General features: G+C 42.2%; 1 protein-coding gene across 15 annotated transcripts in view; it reads right to left on the bottom strand.

Moving 5' to 3' along the window:
• The window catches only part of prom1a (prominin 1a), a 109,840-nt gene extending 92,602 nt beyond the window's left edge, over positions 1 to 17,238 (bottom strand). For 14 of the 15 annotated variants that reach the window (XM_037540602.1, XM_017692060.2, XM_017692068.2 and 11 more), the window contains exon 1: positions 16,750 to 17,238. In XM_037540602.1, coding sequence (XP_037396499.1) covers positions 16,750 to 16,945 — 196 coding nt within the window. In that variant the 5' untranslated portion in view covers positions 16,946 to 17,238. The remainder of the gene's footprint in view (positions 1 to 16,749) is intronic. The other variant, XM_017692057.2, reaches the window with a different exon arrangement.
• Between the last annotated feature and the right edge of the window lie 1,268 nt (positions 17,239 to 18,506).

Here is an 18,506-nt window from a genome sequence, read left to right as displayed (position 1 = left end):
TGTTACCTTGAAATAACAAAGGAATTATCTTGTTATCTTGAGATAACAAAGTTTTCGAGATAAAGAGATAAAGATAACAACTTTGTTATCTTTGTTACAAGATAATTAACTCGTTATCTCAACATAATAATCCAGAAAACACTGCTGTTCAATTCACATTGAAATGTGCGTGCGTGAAAGCGGCTTATGTCTATCTCTGTTTTTCAATCAACATCATCAATTTCTCTCCACTGGAATCAAACCACCCTACTGACCCTGCACCGCAGCTCTGTTCTGATCTGTTGCAGTTTAAAAAAGCTGTTTTTTTGTGCTGCTTAAAAAAGGGAATTTAAAATCACTTTCATTAATACAGGCTACCTGCTGTATTACAAGCACATCAAACTGAGCTTCAGATCTGTGCAGCATCCCACCCCGAACAAAAATGTGGAGAGAAACGAGGCGATGTGGACATATCTGCCTCCAGATCTGGAGCGCTACAAAGCTGTTTACTCTGAGGTAAAAAGGCTGGGTTGTATAATTGGGTGGGCTGTACGGCGAGCGTTGGCTGTTTCTCCACTGTATCCTCTCACTCGTTCTGAGTTCAGGCCTTTGTTTCATTACTGGGTGAAATCCAACCCACACAGCAGGGAAAACATGCGTGAACGTGTGAGGGACAGATCGGCTAACTCTGCTAAAAATAAGTATTTCATTCAGAGGCAATGCTGCAGTCACCCTCCGCTTTCAAGCGAACAAAATACCTGAAGGCTTTTCTGTCTGATGTCCCGTAATGCCCCGCCAAAGTGAGGCAGCTAGGGGAAAGCATTCGGCAGTGTTTTAAATGTTAATGTGACACAAAAGCGAGAGGAGAGCCACGTTCATGACAGTCTAAATCTGCGCTCCTCTACAGAAGAGGCTTAACTGCGCTTGCAAGGCCTCGCTGATGGGGAAGAGCACAGCTCATCAAAGCCATTTTTAGAACAAAGTTCAGAAACAGGTATTATAGTGTGATGATAAAAAGGTTTTTAACATGTCTTGTGATGAACTGGATACTGAGCCATCTCAGGCCTGAACTTCACCCTCTACTGCACGCATTATCAGAGCAAATTTGATAAAATATTCATTTCACTTTTCTTAGTGAACATAAAATGGACTTGATTATTAAATTCAAAAACTTTGGGAGTATGTTACCTTGAGACGACACTGTGTGACAATGAGAAGAAATAATATAGAGCTGTGTTCCCTGCAGTGGTAAGACCTGGCTTGTAACTAGCTAAATCCATTCCACTTGTCGCAATGTTGTTTCTAGGCAACAAACAAGTTTCTGCAAATTCTTATAACAAAAAATGATACTGAATGTTAAATGAGAGGTTTGAAAGAGCCCACTAAGAGACATGCTTTTAATGACTTACTCAAACTCCTGTAAACCCTGTCATTGGCTTTAAATATGTATAATGCTGTTGTAAAGTGAGGAAAATTAGTTTGTTGCCCTGAGGTAACATTGTGCAATAGAGGGTTATCATTATTTGAAATACAGAAAATGAGTTTACACAGATCTACTCCTTTACCTCTTTAGTAGTAAACCAGCCGAGATGTCTTTGGTTCCTAGGGTTTGCTTCTTTAGGCTACAAAAATGGACAAAATTGTGCAAAAATGGGCAAAATTAGGTCGCACAGCTTAAAACCAGTAGTAGCAGCAGTCTTGAAAAGTGAATTTAGATAACAGGATATCATCCTGAGTCAGATAGGATGTCAGAAACCAGTCAGAAACCGCTTAAGCAAGTCTGTTTGAGATTACTTAACAACTCAGCACAGTTTGAGGCCAGTGTTTGATGTTTCAGGCATGAAATGGTCAATGCGTTTACTGAAAAATGGCAGATTATCTACCGTTTGTGATGCACTGCATGGTTTGCAATAAAAAAAAGATAAATTTCATGATTTGAAATAACAGAAAGATACATTTTTCATATGGATGTGTTCAGCCTGCACTCCCAGCTGGGAGAAACTGGAAGAAAACCTCTCCGCTCACCAGCTTCAAGACACCCCGCAGACCGGCTGATCCTCACATCATATCCACCGCATTCATACATAATCATGCACAAATGAACCAGCGCTTTCGTCAGGCATGACTTAAAGATTAGCTACATCTGTGTGATCTCTTAAAGCTCTTATCTATGACCAGCCATACAGTACTTTGCCTGAGTAAAAACCCCTACAATGCCTATGTTCTTGATACATTTAAAGCAGCACAAGACATGCTAACATGCCACTGCTCCGTCATTATCACCGCTTTGTGGAGAATAATATTACCTCCTCAGTGGTGGTCCTATGGTGGTCCCTTTATACTGATTGGAAACCTACAAAGTGCACCTCTATGCCCAGCTAACACAGAATGGTGTCACTTTGTTAGTATAAAATGTTCCATGGATGGGATGTACCCAACCCTGCTCACAAATCTACATTCTGAAAACATTCCCGCAACATTCCATTTTGGTGGCGGGAGTGTTGATTTGGCATATTACAGAACATTCCAAGACAGTTTTCCTACAAAGTTAAATTGTCACTGCAATAATTTTTAAGTCGTGTTTTGGAGGATGTTCAGCTAACATTGAATACCATTCTGGGAAGAGTAAGAAAACTGGATGCTAAGAAAATCTTGAACATTCATGGAACATTCCAAATCAACATTACTGGAATGTTAAATTGTCACTGTAAATTAAGTGAGGTTAGCTTTCTGGGAAATGTTCTTGGTGCCCACTACCTTTTATTATTTGTTAGCAATGTTAGCCTAGCCGCTCCAGTTTTACACTAAAGAAGCAAAAATTGGACACAAAGCATGTCTTGGCTGTTCGACTGCATTTGAAGGATCAGGGGAAAATCGGTCCATTGACTTGATTATTGATTGATGTTCAGAAAACTATTCCTTTAAGAATAACTTCGTCGGAATATCAAAAAATGACATTTTGGACGTTGAGGGAACATTCCAAATCAACATTCCCACAACTGAAAGGTGTAGAAAGCATGTTTGTTAAAAGGGTTTTAGGTGCACTTGATAAAATAGCCACTGAGTGTAAGCACAAGTTCACCCCTCACCAACTTCTTCTATTTTTCCTAATTTGTCACTTTTAAATGTTTCAGATCATCAAACTGATTTTAATATAAAATAAAGACAATATGAGGAACAGAAGATGTAAGATTAAGAGACCCTTATTAGTCCCACAATGGGGAAATTTCACCTCTGCATTTAAGCCACCCATGAAGTGAAACACCATATATACACTAATGAGCACACTTGCCTGGAGAGGTGGGCAGCCCTATCTGCAGCACCCAGGGAGCAGTTGGGGGTTAGGTGCCTTGCTCAAGGACACCTCAGTCATGCACTGTCAGCTCTGGGGATTGAACCAATGATCTTCTGGTCACAGGTCTGGTTTCCTACCCTCATACCCTCATAACCCATAACTGAGGCAAGCAGGGCCCGCAGTTTTTTAGCTGTTCATCTGGGTCCTTTTGTCACCTCCTGGATGAGTCTATGCACTCTAGGTTAAATTTTGGTAGGCTGGCCACTCCTGGGAAGGTTCACCACTGTTCAAAGTTTTCTCCATTTGTAGCTAATGGCTCTCATTCTGGTTCGCTGGAGTCTCAGAGGCTTTGTAATCCTTTCCAAACTGAAAGATTTCAAGGACTTTGTGTCACATCTGGATTTAAATCTTTGCAGAATATGGCATGATGAGTTTTCTAAGACCTTCTAGCTTCACACTGCCAGACGGGTTCTATTCAAGTTATGTTTAGATTCAACAGGTCTGGAGGTAATCATGCCTGGGTGTGGCTAGTATAATTGAACACAGCAGCCAACTGAAATTGATTAACTGGTTGATTCAGAAGCTAAGAGGGCAATTACTTTTTCACATAGGGCCAGGTAGGGATGAACAGCATTTTTCCTTCAATAAATGAAATCATTATTTAGCATTTTGTGCTTACTTGGGTTATCTTTGTCAAATATCAAAAGTAGGTTGATGATTATTGAATGAAACATTCAAGTGTCACAAATATATAAAAACAGATGAAATTGGGGAGGGGCAAATACTTTTTCACAGCACTGTTAAGTCCACGTACAACCTCACGTTTCTCAATGACCCTAACTCTGCACCTCAGACAGCTTGTAATCTTTTTAAAGTGGTCTTGCTAATTGGCTGCCAACCAGGGCCACAGCTAATGCATATCAAAGGGGTGTGTGTGTGTGTATGTGTGTTGAAGGTGAGATTTAGGGCAGCTCAAAGCACCAGTGCTTAATCATCTCTAGAGTGGAGCAAGTGAACAGCAGTGTCCAGCTCAGAGATAAGAGTGAGAAACTACGTGCTGTAAATGACCCTACAGAGATTACTCACTGCTAACAGCTGGATCAGAGCAGAGCTCAGGGCCCTGAGACACCAGGCTGCCTTAAAAAAAACTGGTGCCAACTAAGGTTGACTGATGAAAGCCGTATGTCAGGTCACCGTAACCTCACGTCTTCTGCAAAAAATATGTACACTATAAAGACTACAGCTGACGGCTGGTATGCACATGCTTTCTGCTCCTATGTCAAAGGAAACAACTTTCTATATCAGGAGTCTGAAGTGATTTCAGACTTGTTAGCAAGGTTTCTTAAAAGGTTTTAAAGGATTACTATGATTTACACCACTTTGCCTAATTTGCTTACATCGTCAACAGTGAACGTAGCGCACTATTTTCAAGCCATCGCTCAGTAAATGGCACACCGTGTATCTAACAATTGCTAAATAAAGCATTAGCTTAGCTAATGTGATAAAAAAAAAAACCCTGCTTACCACAGAAAGCGTTCGATTCTGGTTAACCGAAGCACTGACACTAGTTCAGACAACAATTCAAAACTGAGGGAATGAATTTGAGGAACTGGTGTTAAAGTCACAGAAAGGAGAGATTAAACCTGTTCCGCGGTGTTTGGCTCTGTAGCCTGATCAGCTAACTTAAGGTTAGCTTCATCCAAACAGACTACCTCACTGCTGGAACAAGTGAAGATGAGTGAAGCTGAAAGTCGAGTGACTGTGTTTGGGACCCCGTGACCCTGAGGGAGAAGTGGCTTAGAAAATGGATGGATGGATGTGTTTGGGACTGTAGCATTTTGGCTAAGCTAGGAAGAGATTAGTTAGCAAGCCCAACTTCCACACTCCACAGCTTAGAACTCGTTTTAGCTAACTGATGCTAAAGTTATATATATTTTAAGGCTATTTTAGAGCACAGAGTCCAGTGATGTGTGTTAGTGTGAAAGCTGGAATCGAACATGTTTTGTGGTGTGTGTGTAGCTGTTAGCAGTTGCTGAGCTAGTATGCTTTGTTTCTCCAGGTTTTGTTGGCTCTGATTCTTCCTCTCTTTTAGTCAGTGTCATCTCTCCCTCTAAAATATATGTGAGTGGAATGTGGTTTTTTGAATGTTCAGAAGTGGGGGAAAAAGGACATCATCATTTTGAAATATCATCATTATTTTTTAATACTAGCATCATTTATAAATACTGCAGCAGACCTGATTACCATTATAGCACGCAACCCTAGTCATGGCTCACAATTAGCTTAACAACTTGATGCAGATTAAGGCAAGTGAGATGATTTTGAGTGTGATGAGTTTGTTTGATGCTAGCTGATGGTCTTAGCTTCCATTATTTGCTGGCTACATTAGCCTCAAAGTCCCAGGTCGAAACTAAACAAGAAGAACTAAACTACCACCTTATTACTACCACTTTATCTGACTTCTTCCTTTCGTGTGGTATGCACTGAAACTCTCATTAGAGAGGAGCCTTATGTTCAGTACTCATATAAACCAGCTAACAATGCTCCAGATCCACCACTTTACTCAAACCCATCACTGTGTAAGTCACATATGAATACAGAATTTGAACATGTGGAAACAGCTGTGTGTAAAACACCGTTTTTCTATATTAACAAGTGAGAGAAGGGACGGTCAGTGAAGGCTGTAGAAGGCCTGCAGGCTCTCGGCTGGCATCACATCCAGTTGAAGATGATGCCATGGGAGGAACAGGAGCGCACGCGCCTGCCGCAGGCTTTACAGTCATGAGAGCATGTGACAGGCCATATAGAGACGCAGATCAAAATATGCCATGCTAATGCTGGCCTCATTCTCCAGCCTCTGGAGTGGAACTGATTTAGAAACATCAAAATGTACAGTCTATGGATTTTTATTATGCAATATGAGGTCCATATTGTGTCGTACGTACTGGAAATCAGTGTGTCACAGTTTGCTACAGCATATCTGGGGTTTTATAGCTAACTTGGTGCTAACAGCAGTGACTGGTGTCAATATTTTTTTTCTTGAAAAAAAAATTATTTGTTTTAGGACATTTATTTACCAAAAATGCTGTTCTGTAGCTCATGCTGGTATTAGTAGGAAAGGCTTGAACACTACAAGCGCTGAATCCATGCAGTAGGTGGCAATTTGTTCTTTTTACTTGTGTGACAGGGAGGGAGAGAAAGTCTAGCCATTCACTCACAAACAGCACAGGGAGGATGCAGCAATGAAAGGCTAGGCATGCTCTGCAGTGTGGAACGGGTTTGGTTTTCTTTTAGGATGCATAGAAAGAAAACAGAACACTTCTGTTTTCTTAAGGTTTCTTAATGCTCTATTAGAATAGAATAGAACATTAGGAATGCCTGGGTCAATGAGGCTTTTTGAGGATACTGTCAGTACACAGAGAACACTGACCAACTGCATGGTCAGTTCAGTACAACAACATCATAATTAGGACAGTTTAGCTAAATTTAGTGCAGTACAGTTTGAGAAATTTTGAATAAAAATTAGTGAAATCAATAGTTTTGACTATTTGTAAAAATTTATTAAAATATTTTTTAAACTGTGGCACTCGTGCATTGTGTCTGTTCCATTGTATCAACCCTCATACAGATTGTGTAGTGATAGTCATTTTGCAATGTATATTAATTATCAGTATTGAATGATATGGAAATATACAATGATATGGAAATTGGCAAGCATAAGTTGGGAGTCATCTATTTCAATAGAAAGAATTGCTAAGTGCTACACTTGTGTCTACTATCTTTTCCTGATGCTATTTTTAGAAGGTCACCTTTGAAATGGTTAGGAGCGCAAAGCAAGCCCCTTGAAGTATATCGGATATGAACACCAATGACAGGACTTGGCTGAGAGTGGTGAGAGAGCAGGAAGGGGAGAAGGGGGGGAAAAAAAGGAAGAAATATGCAAGTCGAGCAGATCAACAGAGTGGCATGGTGGTCTCCAGAGACGGTGAGGAGTAAAGGAGGTCAAAGTGCAATGGATGCCCACAGACATGCCACGCAAGCTGCCATCTGCGACGAGTCCTAGTGCCTCTCCTGCTTGGCTAATGCTGCCCAGCTGGCACCCCCTCCCTGCGCCCAACACACAGCCAGTACAGGCCTGCAGTCATAGTAACTAGCTTCGCCCCCATTAGTGCACTGGCAGGACTTCAGACTGGGTGGCGTATGAGAAACGTCCTACTGTGAACTCTGTAACCCGGTGTCTGTAAGTATCCACTGAGGCATGAATGATACAAACTGACAAAATTACCAAAAGAGTGAATAACATGCAATGTATGTATATAGTGTTTCTACATAATCAGACACTTGTCTCAAACCACTTTGTGCTGTAAAGTATCTCAAATAGACTTACTTACACCCAGTGGTCACTATGCCTATCTGGCACTTATACTTACTGTCCATTTGATCAGCTCTGCATACCATATAAGAGCACTTTGTTGTTCTATAGTTATAGACTGTGGTCCATGTGTTTCTCTGCATACTTTGTTCGTCTTTGTTCATCAGCGTTCAGGACCCCTGAAGGACCACCGCTGAGGAGGTATTATTGGGGTGGTGGATCATTCTAGTTAACACAGTAGTTTGTGCAAAGAAACACACTGACTTTATTCTGTAATTGTAGAAGTAAAAAGTGTGTGATACAATATAAAGCACAGCTGCTGTGCTTAAACGATGTATAAAAATAAAGATAAAAATGTGAAAATGTAAATATTATAGTAATATAATATAAAATATATTCTTAACTTTCACGTTTTCAATATGTATTGTGTCCACTCTGGCTTTTTTTACAGCTTCTATTCTGTTTGAGAGACTTGCTTTCAGTTTTTCAAACAAATCGTCAGGGATTTGTTTTCACATCTCCAAAGTTCAGTCTTAGAAGTTGGTTGCATTTCCTGCGTCTTACAATCCAAATAGTCAGACACACATTCCAAAAAACTAGAAATAAGGTAAATAATGCTAAATTAATCATACAACAATCTCAACAGGAAAAATATTAGATTTATTGACTAAATTTAAGATCATTTAACTTTACAAGATACCATGTTTTGCAGTGCAGATACTAGTTAGGTGTATCTGATAAAATGACCAATGAATGTATGTGCTTTATGGTACTACATGATGTACGTTAACCCATTAAGGTATGTTTCAGAGCATAAATCAGTGGTAGTGCCCATCAGAAGTATTCCATGACAATGACCCTGGTCAATTGTGAGATGGGCTGTCTAATTCTACATGTCCATGAATCTTTTCAAAGGGTTCAAACTCATTTTCTTAAGATTGATTGACGCCAGTGCACTGCTCAGACATATGTAGGCCACAGAAATCCAAAGACGCACACTATGATATTGTTCTGTTGCTGTGGCAACAGTTTATCAGAGACATTCCTGCACTTTCCTCGTTCGATGGTGCGCTGCTGTTCAGGACAGGCTTACAGAAGGACTGTAAGTCTTCAGTTCTGTATATTTGTCTGTCACTGCAAGCATCTACAACGGCCAGACGGGCCAAAGTGGACAATCAGGCCAAGACAAAAGGATGCAACACGGCAGTACTGAGCAGCCAATGGGCCGAAAAGATGGCAGGATTTATTCACATCTTGACTGCCTGATGGGTGGTGCTGTCACATTGTATATGATGGAGTATGATGGGAACTGCCTGTAACTGAATTGGAAGAAAATAACAGTTACATCAAAACAACACATGCAGTGTCATTGGTCTGGAAGTGATTTCCAGAAAGAGAACTGAACGATCGAATGGCCATGGCAGTTGTGGGCTGGAGGTTAGGGATCTGGCGCTGTGACCGGAAGGTTGCCGGTGCGATCCCCAGTGCAGACAGTCCATGACTGAGGTGTCCTTGAGCAAGACACCTAACCCCCAACTGCTCCCTGGGCGCTGTGGATAGGGCTGCCCACCGCTCTGGGCAAGTGTGCTCACTGCCCCCTAGTGTGTGTGTTCACTAGTGTGTGTATGTGGTGTTTCACTTCACGGATGGGTTAAAGGCGGAGGTGGAATTTCCCCGTTTGTGGGATCAAAAAAGAATCACTTAATGAAAAGAAAAACGGCAAAGATGAAATGATTTTGTGTTCTCTGATTCTAGCCCCTTGTCTCTCTCTCTCTCTGTCTCTATTCAGGCACTTAGCACTATATTCTTCACGTAGTAGTGGAGCACAGAGCCTCACAAAGGAGTAATAAGTTTAATGTAGTTAAACAGGTTCAAATGTGCAACCAGTCACCTTCTCGAAACACATCTTCTAAACTGCTTATCCTTCTGGGTCACAGGGGGAGCTGGCGTCTATCCCAGCAGTCATTGGGTGGTAGGCAAGATACAGCATGGACAGGTTACCAGTCCATCAGGGACTCACACCTAGGGCCATGTTAGCATGTCTAATTAGCCTGACTGCATGTCTTTGGAAGGAAACCCACGCAGACACGGGGAGAACATGCAAACTCCACACCGAGAGAACCCTGGTTGCCCGGCCGGGGAATCAACCCCTGGCCTTTCTTGCTGTGAGACGACAGTACTACCCACTGCACCGTGCTGCCCTTCTCGCTGTATGGCACAGGCATATTTACACACTTATTTTATCTGCAAATGAAACCAGAGGTGTTTTACAACCAGTTCAGGTAGATGCTAACAAGCTAATCCAGTAGTTTATGAGTTAGGCTTTGAATAGGAATGATTACTGAATTATCAACTATAAAGCTTCAGCATAAGTAAGCTAGGGGTGTCCCAGAGTGTGACATACAGTCTGAGGAAGTTCTCAGCATTTTCCACACAGTTCAAGTGTCCCGCTGGTTCAGAGGAGTTTCAAATAACGACAATATAATACTTTATAGCTTCACACAGGCATTTCTAGCGGTATTCCACAGTATTTATAGCTGTATTACATGACTTTGGAAGTCATGCAGAGAGCATCTAGCAGTCTAGTTTCTCCAGCAGGGGCTACCAATCAGCAAGTAAGTCACTTTTGTGTGCGTCATGTAAAGAGAAGAAACTGCGACGAATGCACATGAGAACTTTCAAAACAACAGGTGAAAGTGTTAAAAAATATTAGTTACTTAACTGCATTACATTATTTAATAAGTCATTTTCATGTAATATTAAAACACATTCATATTCATGTGTTCTTGTTGCTGTCAGGACAAGACCATGTATTTCCTAAACTTTAGAGGAAAAGGAAAGAATGTTCTTAACTTTGAATGGAGGTTAATGGAACAAGATTTCTTTGCAGGTCGTTTTGAGCCATTTTCATTGGTTCATTCATCGTGAAATTTTGATACAACATGAAGGGCAACATAGACACTACTCACAAAAAGTTAGGGATATTTGGCTTTCGGGTGAAATTTATGGAAAACGTAGAAAGTTCACGCTACAGTGATATTATATCATGAAAGTAGGGCATTTAAGCAGAAGCATGCAGTGGTGATTTCCTCATCTCAAACAATTTATTGAAACAAAAGCCAACAACAGTGGTGGGTTTACCCCAACAAAAAATGTCAATGTCTCAATAACTTGTCATGTGCCCTTGAGCATCAATTACAGCTTGACAACGATGTCTCATGCTGTTCACAAGTCAACTCATTGTGTGCTGAGGCATGGTATCCCACTCTTCTTGAAGGGCGGCCCTGAGGTCATTGAGGTTCTGAGGTACAGAGTTATGAGCCTTTACACAGCGACTCAGCTCATCCCATAGGTTTTCTATGGGCTTCAGTTCTGGAGGAAGTGCAGGCCACTCTATTTGAGGTACCCCAGTCTCCAGCAGCCATTCCCTAATGATGTGACCTCGATGAGCTGGAGCATTGTCGTCCATGAAGATGAAATCAGGCCTGAGTTGTTCATACAGAGGCACAATGACTGGATTAATGATGTTATTCAAGTAGTATGGGCTGGTCACTAGACCATTCACAAAGTGTAGGGAAGTTCTGTATTGACTAGACACACCTGCCCACACTGTAACACCCCCACCACCACCTTGCCGTTAAGCTCCTTGTTAGAGAGCAGCAAGATGTGCAAAAAGTACTGAAACACTGAACAGGTGGACATTCAAAAGTTTAGAGAAGGTTACATTAAGGACACCTGTAAAGGTTAGAGTGCATTTTAGGTTCATTCTGAAATTTCACCCAAAAGCCAAATATCCCTGACTTTTTGGGAGTAGTGTATATTTTGAAGATACAAGGTTGGTTATCTATCCTCAGAGATTCCACTTAAGCCATTCTCCTTACTGTGCATTAGGTCAGCATAGACATGCATCCTCTTCATGGCAGATTCGTAACATCTTCAGTTGTTTTAAACTTCTTCTTTATTGCCCTGATAGTGGAAATAGGCATTTAAGCTGTTTAGTTGTTGTCTTGTAGCCATTTCTGATTTGTGCAGCTCAACAACTTTTGTGGCACACCACTGCTGTTTTATCTGACAGAGGGAATTTGGCCTGTGTTTCATCTCATATACGTTCCCCAGTGAAACAGGAAATCATGACTGATCATTTAAGTGTTCCTAATCACTCAGGCTAACTTTAAAACATAAAATAGGAATGAAAATATACTTCACTTACATTTCAGAAATCAAAAAATGGGGGTGTGTCAATGTCTCATGATTCATTTTATAACTGCATCTTGGCACTTTGAATTGAATCATGAGATGCCTACAGGTTTCCACCTCTAACATTAACAGTACGATGCAACCTGTTTCATTTGCCAGTGTGCATTACAAGTGGAGACACAGCATCTTCTAGCTGAAACACAGCAAGCTGTATTTTCAGTGTTCATCTGAGAGCTGTATTGTCCTAATTAATTTGCCAAAATGCTACAGCTGTGGCTGTTTTAGATTGGAGCACTGGAAAGGAAAGGAAAGGAAAGGAAAAGGGGGGGTGGGGGCTGGGGGGGCAATTCAGCATAATTTCAGTGGACAGCCACAATTCCAGTGATGGTGCTTTAGGAGTGGGGGTTGGATGGGTGCGCCTCTAGCACCCAGGAAAGTATGTGTGAGTTAGAAGAGGTGAGAGAAGGACAGAAGGAGAAGGAAAACATACACTGCAGCCTACATGCAGCAATAAGGTGCAAAGATTAAGCAGTATTTTGGAGTTAGCACCAGAATTAAAGCTATTAACACTTCCTAGATTATTAGATAATAGCCCAATCCAAAGTTTCTGACCACCTTCAGAAAGCCTAGCTCAGAAAGACACTGGGGCAGTTCTCATAAACACATCATTAGAACCAACATGTGAACCATTCTTTTCCTAATTGTTCTGGAGATGAGTGCACCTGGCCGAAGCAGGCCGGAAAATAAAAGCGCATCAGCATATGGCATTCCAGATTAGTGGATTAGCTCATTAAAGGGTGAGTCACAGGGCCACAAGGCCTAATCTCCAGACATCCTATTGATGAGCAGAGGAATAAGGCGGTCTAAGAACCGCAGTACCTGTCAGCGTCCACACATTTCTTTCTCGGGCCCCTGGCAGAGCTCTGAGAAAGTGTGCAGACAGTTTCTGACTCCAGAGAGAATCTGCTTTGGGAGAAAAAGCACTGCGCAAAGCAATGAAGCCCTGCAGATATTAACATCCATTAACTTTGGCTTACAACTATTAAATACTGCCTGAAAACATTCAAAACACACTGCACTAAAAAATCTACCTGAGCAAAGAAGTCAAAGTGCCTTTTTTAAACATTCTTGCTGGACATTTAAAGGAGATGAGCTATTTTTCTTTTACTGGGATGACCTGGATTGATGGATGAAGCAACTAAAACAAGGACAAAAGGGCAGCATGCAGGCAAATGAAGTGTAATTATGAAGTCCAAAGCAGAATATATACTTCAGACTGTACTTATCTATAAACACTGACACGGTCAAAGAAATATTTCCCAGTCAAGCCCCATTAAGCCTCATTATCCTAAGGCTACTTGGCTAAAGAAATAAAGAGCAGGCCAATGCATTCTAAACAACAAAACAAAATGCAACACGCTAGTAAAAGACATACGTATAATCCGTTACAGGGCTTTCCCCACTGGAGCAGTCAAGCCTCATGAATACTCAACGTCTCAGATCTACCTGTTGATAACAGGCACAGTGTACAGGGACAAACTGCTGGCGAGCTGGATAATACAGTTCAGACAGAATGGAGCTGGATAACTGAGCAACAGGAGCTCAAGCAGTTTTGGCTCTGTACTGTTACTATAGTGGAACAACAGTGCTGTTACTTTATTTGATTGCATTGATTTGGCACCAAAGTACTGTTCTTGTGACATCACTAGATAGAGTAACAAAGGACTCATAGCAGTTCCTAGTTTACTAATAGAGCTGATGTTTCTGATTATTTAACAAAGACGGCTTTAAAAAGTGACTGGTTTCAACCATTTAAGTCATTTAAAGTGGTTTATGGGAAACGCTGCGTGCCAGAGTCACTTACTGAGTCAGACTTGTACACAGTGCTGGTGATAGGAACCAAATGTCCAAAGCGTTTAATGCCTATATATATATATATATATACAGTGCATCCGGAAAGTATTCACAGCGCTTCACTTTTTCCACATTTTGTTTTGTTACAGCCTTATTCCAAATTTAATTATATTAATCTTTTTCCTCAAAATTCTACACAAAATACCCCATTGTGACCATGTGAAAAAAGTTTTCTCGAGAGTTTTGAAAATGTATTAAAATTAAAAAACAAAGAAATCATATTTACATAAGTATTCACAGCCTTTGCCATGAAGCTCAAAATTGAGCTCAGGTGCATCCTGTTTCCACTGATCATCCTTGAGATGTTTCTACAGCTTAAATGGAGTCCACCTGTGGTTGATTGGACATGATTTGGAAAGGCACACACCTGTCTATATAAGGTCCCACAGTTGACTGCATGTCAGAGCGCAAACACCAAGCATGAAGTCAAAGGAATTGTCTGTAGACCTCCGAGACAAAATTGTCTCGAGGCACAAATCTGGGGAAGGATACAGAAAAATTACTGCTGCGTTGAAGGTCCCAATGAGCACAGTGGCCTCCATCATTCGTAAATGGAAGAAGTTCGGAACCACCAGGACTCTTCCTAGAGCTGGCCGGCCGTCTAAATTGAGCGATCGGGGGAGAAGGGCCTTGGTCAGGGAGGTGACCAAGAACCCAATGATCACTCTGTCAGAGCTCCAGCGTTCCTCCGTGGAGAGAGGAGAACCTTGCAGAAGGACAACCATCTCTGCAGCAATCCACCAATCAGGCCTGTATGGCAGAGTGGCCAGGCGAAAGCCACTCCTTAGTAAAAGGCACAAGGCAGCCCGTCTGGAATTTGCAAAAAGGCACCTGAAGGACTCTCAGACCATGAGAAACAAAATTCTCTGGTCTGATGAGACAAAGATTGAACTCTTTGGTGTGAATGCCAGGCGTCATGTTTGGAGGAAACCAGGCACTGCTCATCACGAGGCCAATACCATCCCTACAGTCAAGCATGGTGGTGGCAGCATCATGCTATGGGGATGTTTCTCAGCAGCAGGAACTGGCAGACTAGTCAGGATAGAGGGAAAGATGAATGCCGCAATGTACAGAGACATCCTGGATAAAAACCTGCTCCAGAGCGCTCTTGACCTCAGACTGGGGCGACGGTTCATTTTTCAGCAGGACAACGATCCGAAGCACACAGCCAAGATCTCAAAGCAGTGGCTTCAGGACCACTCTGTGAATGTCCTGGAGTGGCCCAGCCAGAGCCCAGACTTGAATCCGATTGAACATCTCTGGAGAGATCTGAAAATGGCTGTGCACAGACGTCTCCCATCCAACCTGATGGAGCTTCAGAGGTACTGCAAAGAAGAATGGGCAAAACTGCCTAAAGATAGGTGTGCCAAGCTTGTGGCATCATATTCAAAAAGACTTGAGGCTGTAGTTGCTGCCAAAGGTGGTTCTACAAAGTATTAAGCAAAGGCTGTGAATACTTATGTAAATATGATTTCTTTGTTTTTTAATTTTAATAAATTTTCAAAACTCTCGAGAAAACGTTTTTCACATGGTCACAATGGGGTATTTTGTGTAGAATTTAGAGGAAAAAGATTAATTTAATTCAATTTGGAATAAGGCTGTAACAAAACAAAATGTGGAAAAAGTGAAGCGCTGTGAATACTTTCCGGATGCACTGTATATATATATATATATATATATATATATATGCAAAACTTGTATCCCCACTTTGCCTTTTGCCCAATGGCAGCTGGCATAGGCTCCAGCACCCACTGCGACCCAGAAGGAGAAGCAGCTTAGAAGATGTGTGTGTTTGTGTGTGTGTGTGTGTGTGTATCTCCATTTTTGTTGATTTTCAGTTTTTGACAATTTGAAAAGGCATGTTGGCCTTTATATTGTTGTGTGTACATTTCATGAAGGATGACTTGGAAAAAAGTCTGGCTCCATCGATTTACATTAAAAATAATGTATGTTTTTTCCTTCTCCTGTAAACTTACAATTTTGGAGATACAAGGTTTTGTTCCGACAGCAGTGATATATATATATATATATATATATATATATATATATATATATATATATATATATATATATATATGACGTGCTACAGACACCTGGTTCCTATCACCACCACTGTAAAGAAGTCCATGTTGGTAAGTTTCTCTACAAACAACCATTCCTGCATCATGCAACAAAAATTGGAAAAATTGGTGGCCTTGCCCTTTAACTCAAATTCTAAACCCTAAAGTAAAAATGACTTATTTGAACATAGAACAGTAAATGAGATGGTTTGTCTTTAAAAGCTGAGTTTACTGTAAAATTTCAACAGTGAGTGACACCAACATATAGTCAAAATGTTATATCATGATACTTCAAGGCATTTTCACAATACTGCAATAAAAACACATCACAATATTTAGTTTTTCTGAGAATTGATAAGATGGAATGGACAAAATAGCCTAGTGCTGCATTAATAGTGCTGCATTAAACATACAATACTACTACTACTACTACTAATAATAATAATAGACCTACAATGATCTTTATTTAATGTTTTAAAAATAATACTGCACCAAATCCAGTTAAACAGGCCTAATTATGCTCACTTTGTAAACTGACACGTAGGTGGTCAGGGTTCCTTAAGTACTAATGATATCCACAATATACTATAATTTATCACGATGACGATAATATCGTCATATCGCACCACCCCTAATACCAACACAAACCCAGATTACCATGAACATAAACGACGCTGTGGAATCTAAGCTGAACTGACATAAGATTGAAAGTTAAAAGAACACAAAAAGTTAACATTTTTACAGTGAATGTCTTTAAAAGGTCAAACTAGACACCAGACAGGTGTCCAGACAGGTATCCAGGTGTACCTGTCCGGATCCCCTACTCCCACACTCCCACCCTCCGCCGCAAAATCATCACCTCCATCACTTCCATAACCATAATCACCACCACCACCACCACCACCTCCACCTCGCCCAAATGCAGGACTCACCTTCGGGGAACGGGTTGGGCTGGACCACGTGCAGGAAGGCGTGCACCATGTTGAAGAGGAGCCCGATGGGCCCCGGCTCGTAGTGGGCCACCGTGTCATACACTCCTCCGGGCACCAGACCGAAGTCCAGCGGCGTGCGGGGCTCCGTGTGAGGCAGCAGCAGCAGCGCAAGCGCGAACGCCGCTCTCCACAGCATCGCTACGGAGTGGGGAGAGCAGGTCCACCGTGTGCCGGGCCCGATAACACTGCTGATAAGATAATAACGGCGATAATAAAGTCCTGTTAGAACTGACCACAGGAGAAATAAGACGGCAGCCCGGCGCGAGGAAGAGCGAGAACTACCATCTCACCGGCTCCTTCTGTCTAATGTTCTCTCCCACTCATTCTCTAACTCTCTCTCTCTCTCTCTCTCTCTCTCTCTCTCTCTCTGTCTGTCTGTCTGTCAGTAAGAAGCGGCTTCTCCTCTTCTCCGCGCTCTTTCCACGGTCTCAGCTTCCAAGCGTTGTTTTTTTTACACACATATTCCAACAGGCCCCGCCCCCGTGCGCTAGGATTGGCCAGTTAGGTCCCTTTCCTGTGCTCTCATTGGCTACCATTCCGTATTCACAAGCAGAAAGCGAGAGAGCTGAACGATGCTAGTCAATCCTGCACCAGGGGAGGCGTGACACAAGGAAAACAGGTGGGGGGAAAAGTGGAGAAATGGTGCACCACCTGGTGGAAATTGTGGGGATAGTTCTGGAGTTTCGGACTCCGAGTCCTGTTGTCGCGACGTTTCTATGGAGCTAAAGTCACAGAGACACAAAGCATCAAACATGTGTTTTTATAGTAAACAACAAAATAATAAACAGCATGGAATTCGGCCCTAAAGTCTCTTAAAGCATGTTACATTGCCCCTAGGTGTGAGTGACTGTCTGTGTCTGTCTGTCTGCCCTGCCATGGACTGGCGACCTGTCCAGGGTGTATCCTGCCTTCCGCTGGGGTAGGCTCCAGCACCCACCCCCGCCCCCCCGCGACCCTGAGGGAGAAACGGCTTAGAAAGTGTGTGTATGTGTGTGTGTGTGTGTGTGTATGTGAGTCTCTTAAGCCTTGTTGCAAGTGTTGTTATCAAGGCAACCAAAGCCTCAAGTAGCAGGAAAATAAAATGGGAAGAAATGAAAATCTGTTTATGCAGCAGGATGTGATAAGGAAAAGATAAACAATTATGTTGATAACATTCACGGCCATTTCCCAGATGATTCACATTACTGAACCGACTACTAAAAGGCACCAGTGCGTTCGATTCCACATAATCCACCCATCCAATTTCTAAGCCGCTTCTCCGTGAGGGTCGCGGGGGGTGCTGGAGCCTATCCCAGCAGTCTTCGGGCGGAAGGCAGGATACACCCTGGACAGGTCACCAGTCCATCGCAGAGCAGACACAGACAGTCACTCACACCTAGGGGCAATTTAGCATGTCCAACTGGCCTGACTGCATGTCTTTGGACTGTGGGAGGAAACCCACGCAGACACAGGGAGAACATGCAAACTCCACACAGAGAGGACCCCGGTCACCCAGCTGGGGAATCGAACCCAGGCCCTCCTCGCTGGGAGGTGACAGTGCTACCCACCACGCCAGCGCTACCCACCACGCCACTGTGCAGCCACGCTTCTACATAATAATTTTCTCAATTAAAAAAAAAAAAGTAGAATATGTACACATGATTTCAGATTTGGGCCAATGGGGAGAGCAGAAAGGAACATGTAGAGGTCTCCCCAAA

The sequence above is a fragment of the Pygocentrus nattereri genome, chromosome 8, assembly GCF_015220715.1.
Source record: "Pygocentrus nattereri isolate fPygNat1 chromosome 8, fPygNat1.pri, whole genome shotgun sequence".
NCBI lineage: Eukaryota > Metazoa > Chordata > Actinopteri > Characiformes > Serrasalmidae > Pygocentrus > Pygocentrus nattereri.
This window is presented reverse-complemented; position numbering and strand designations above follow the sequence as displayed.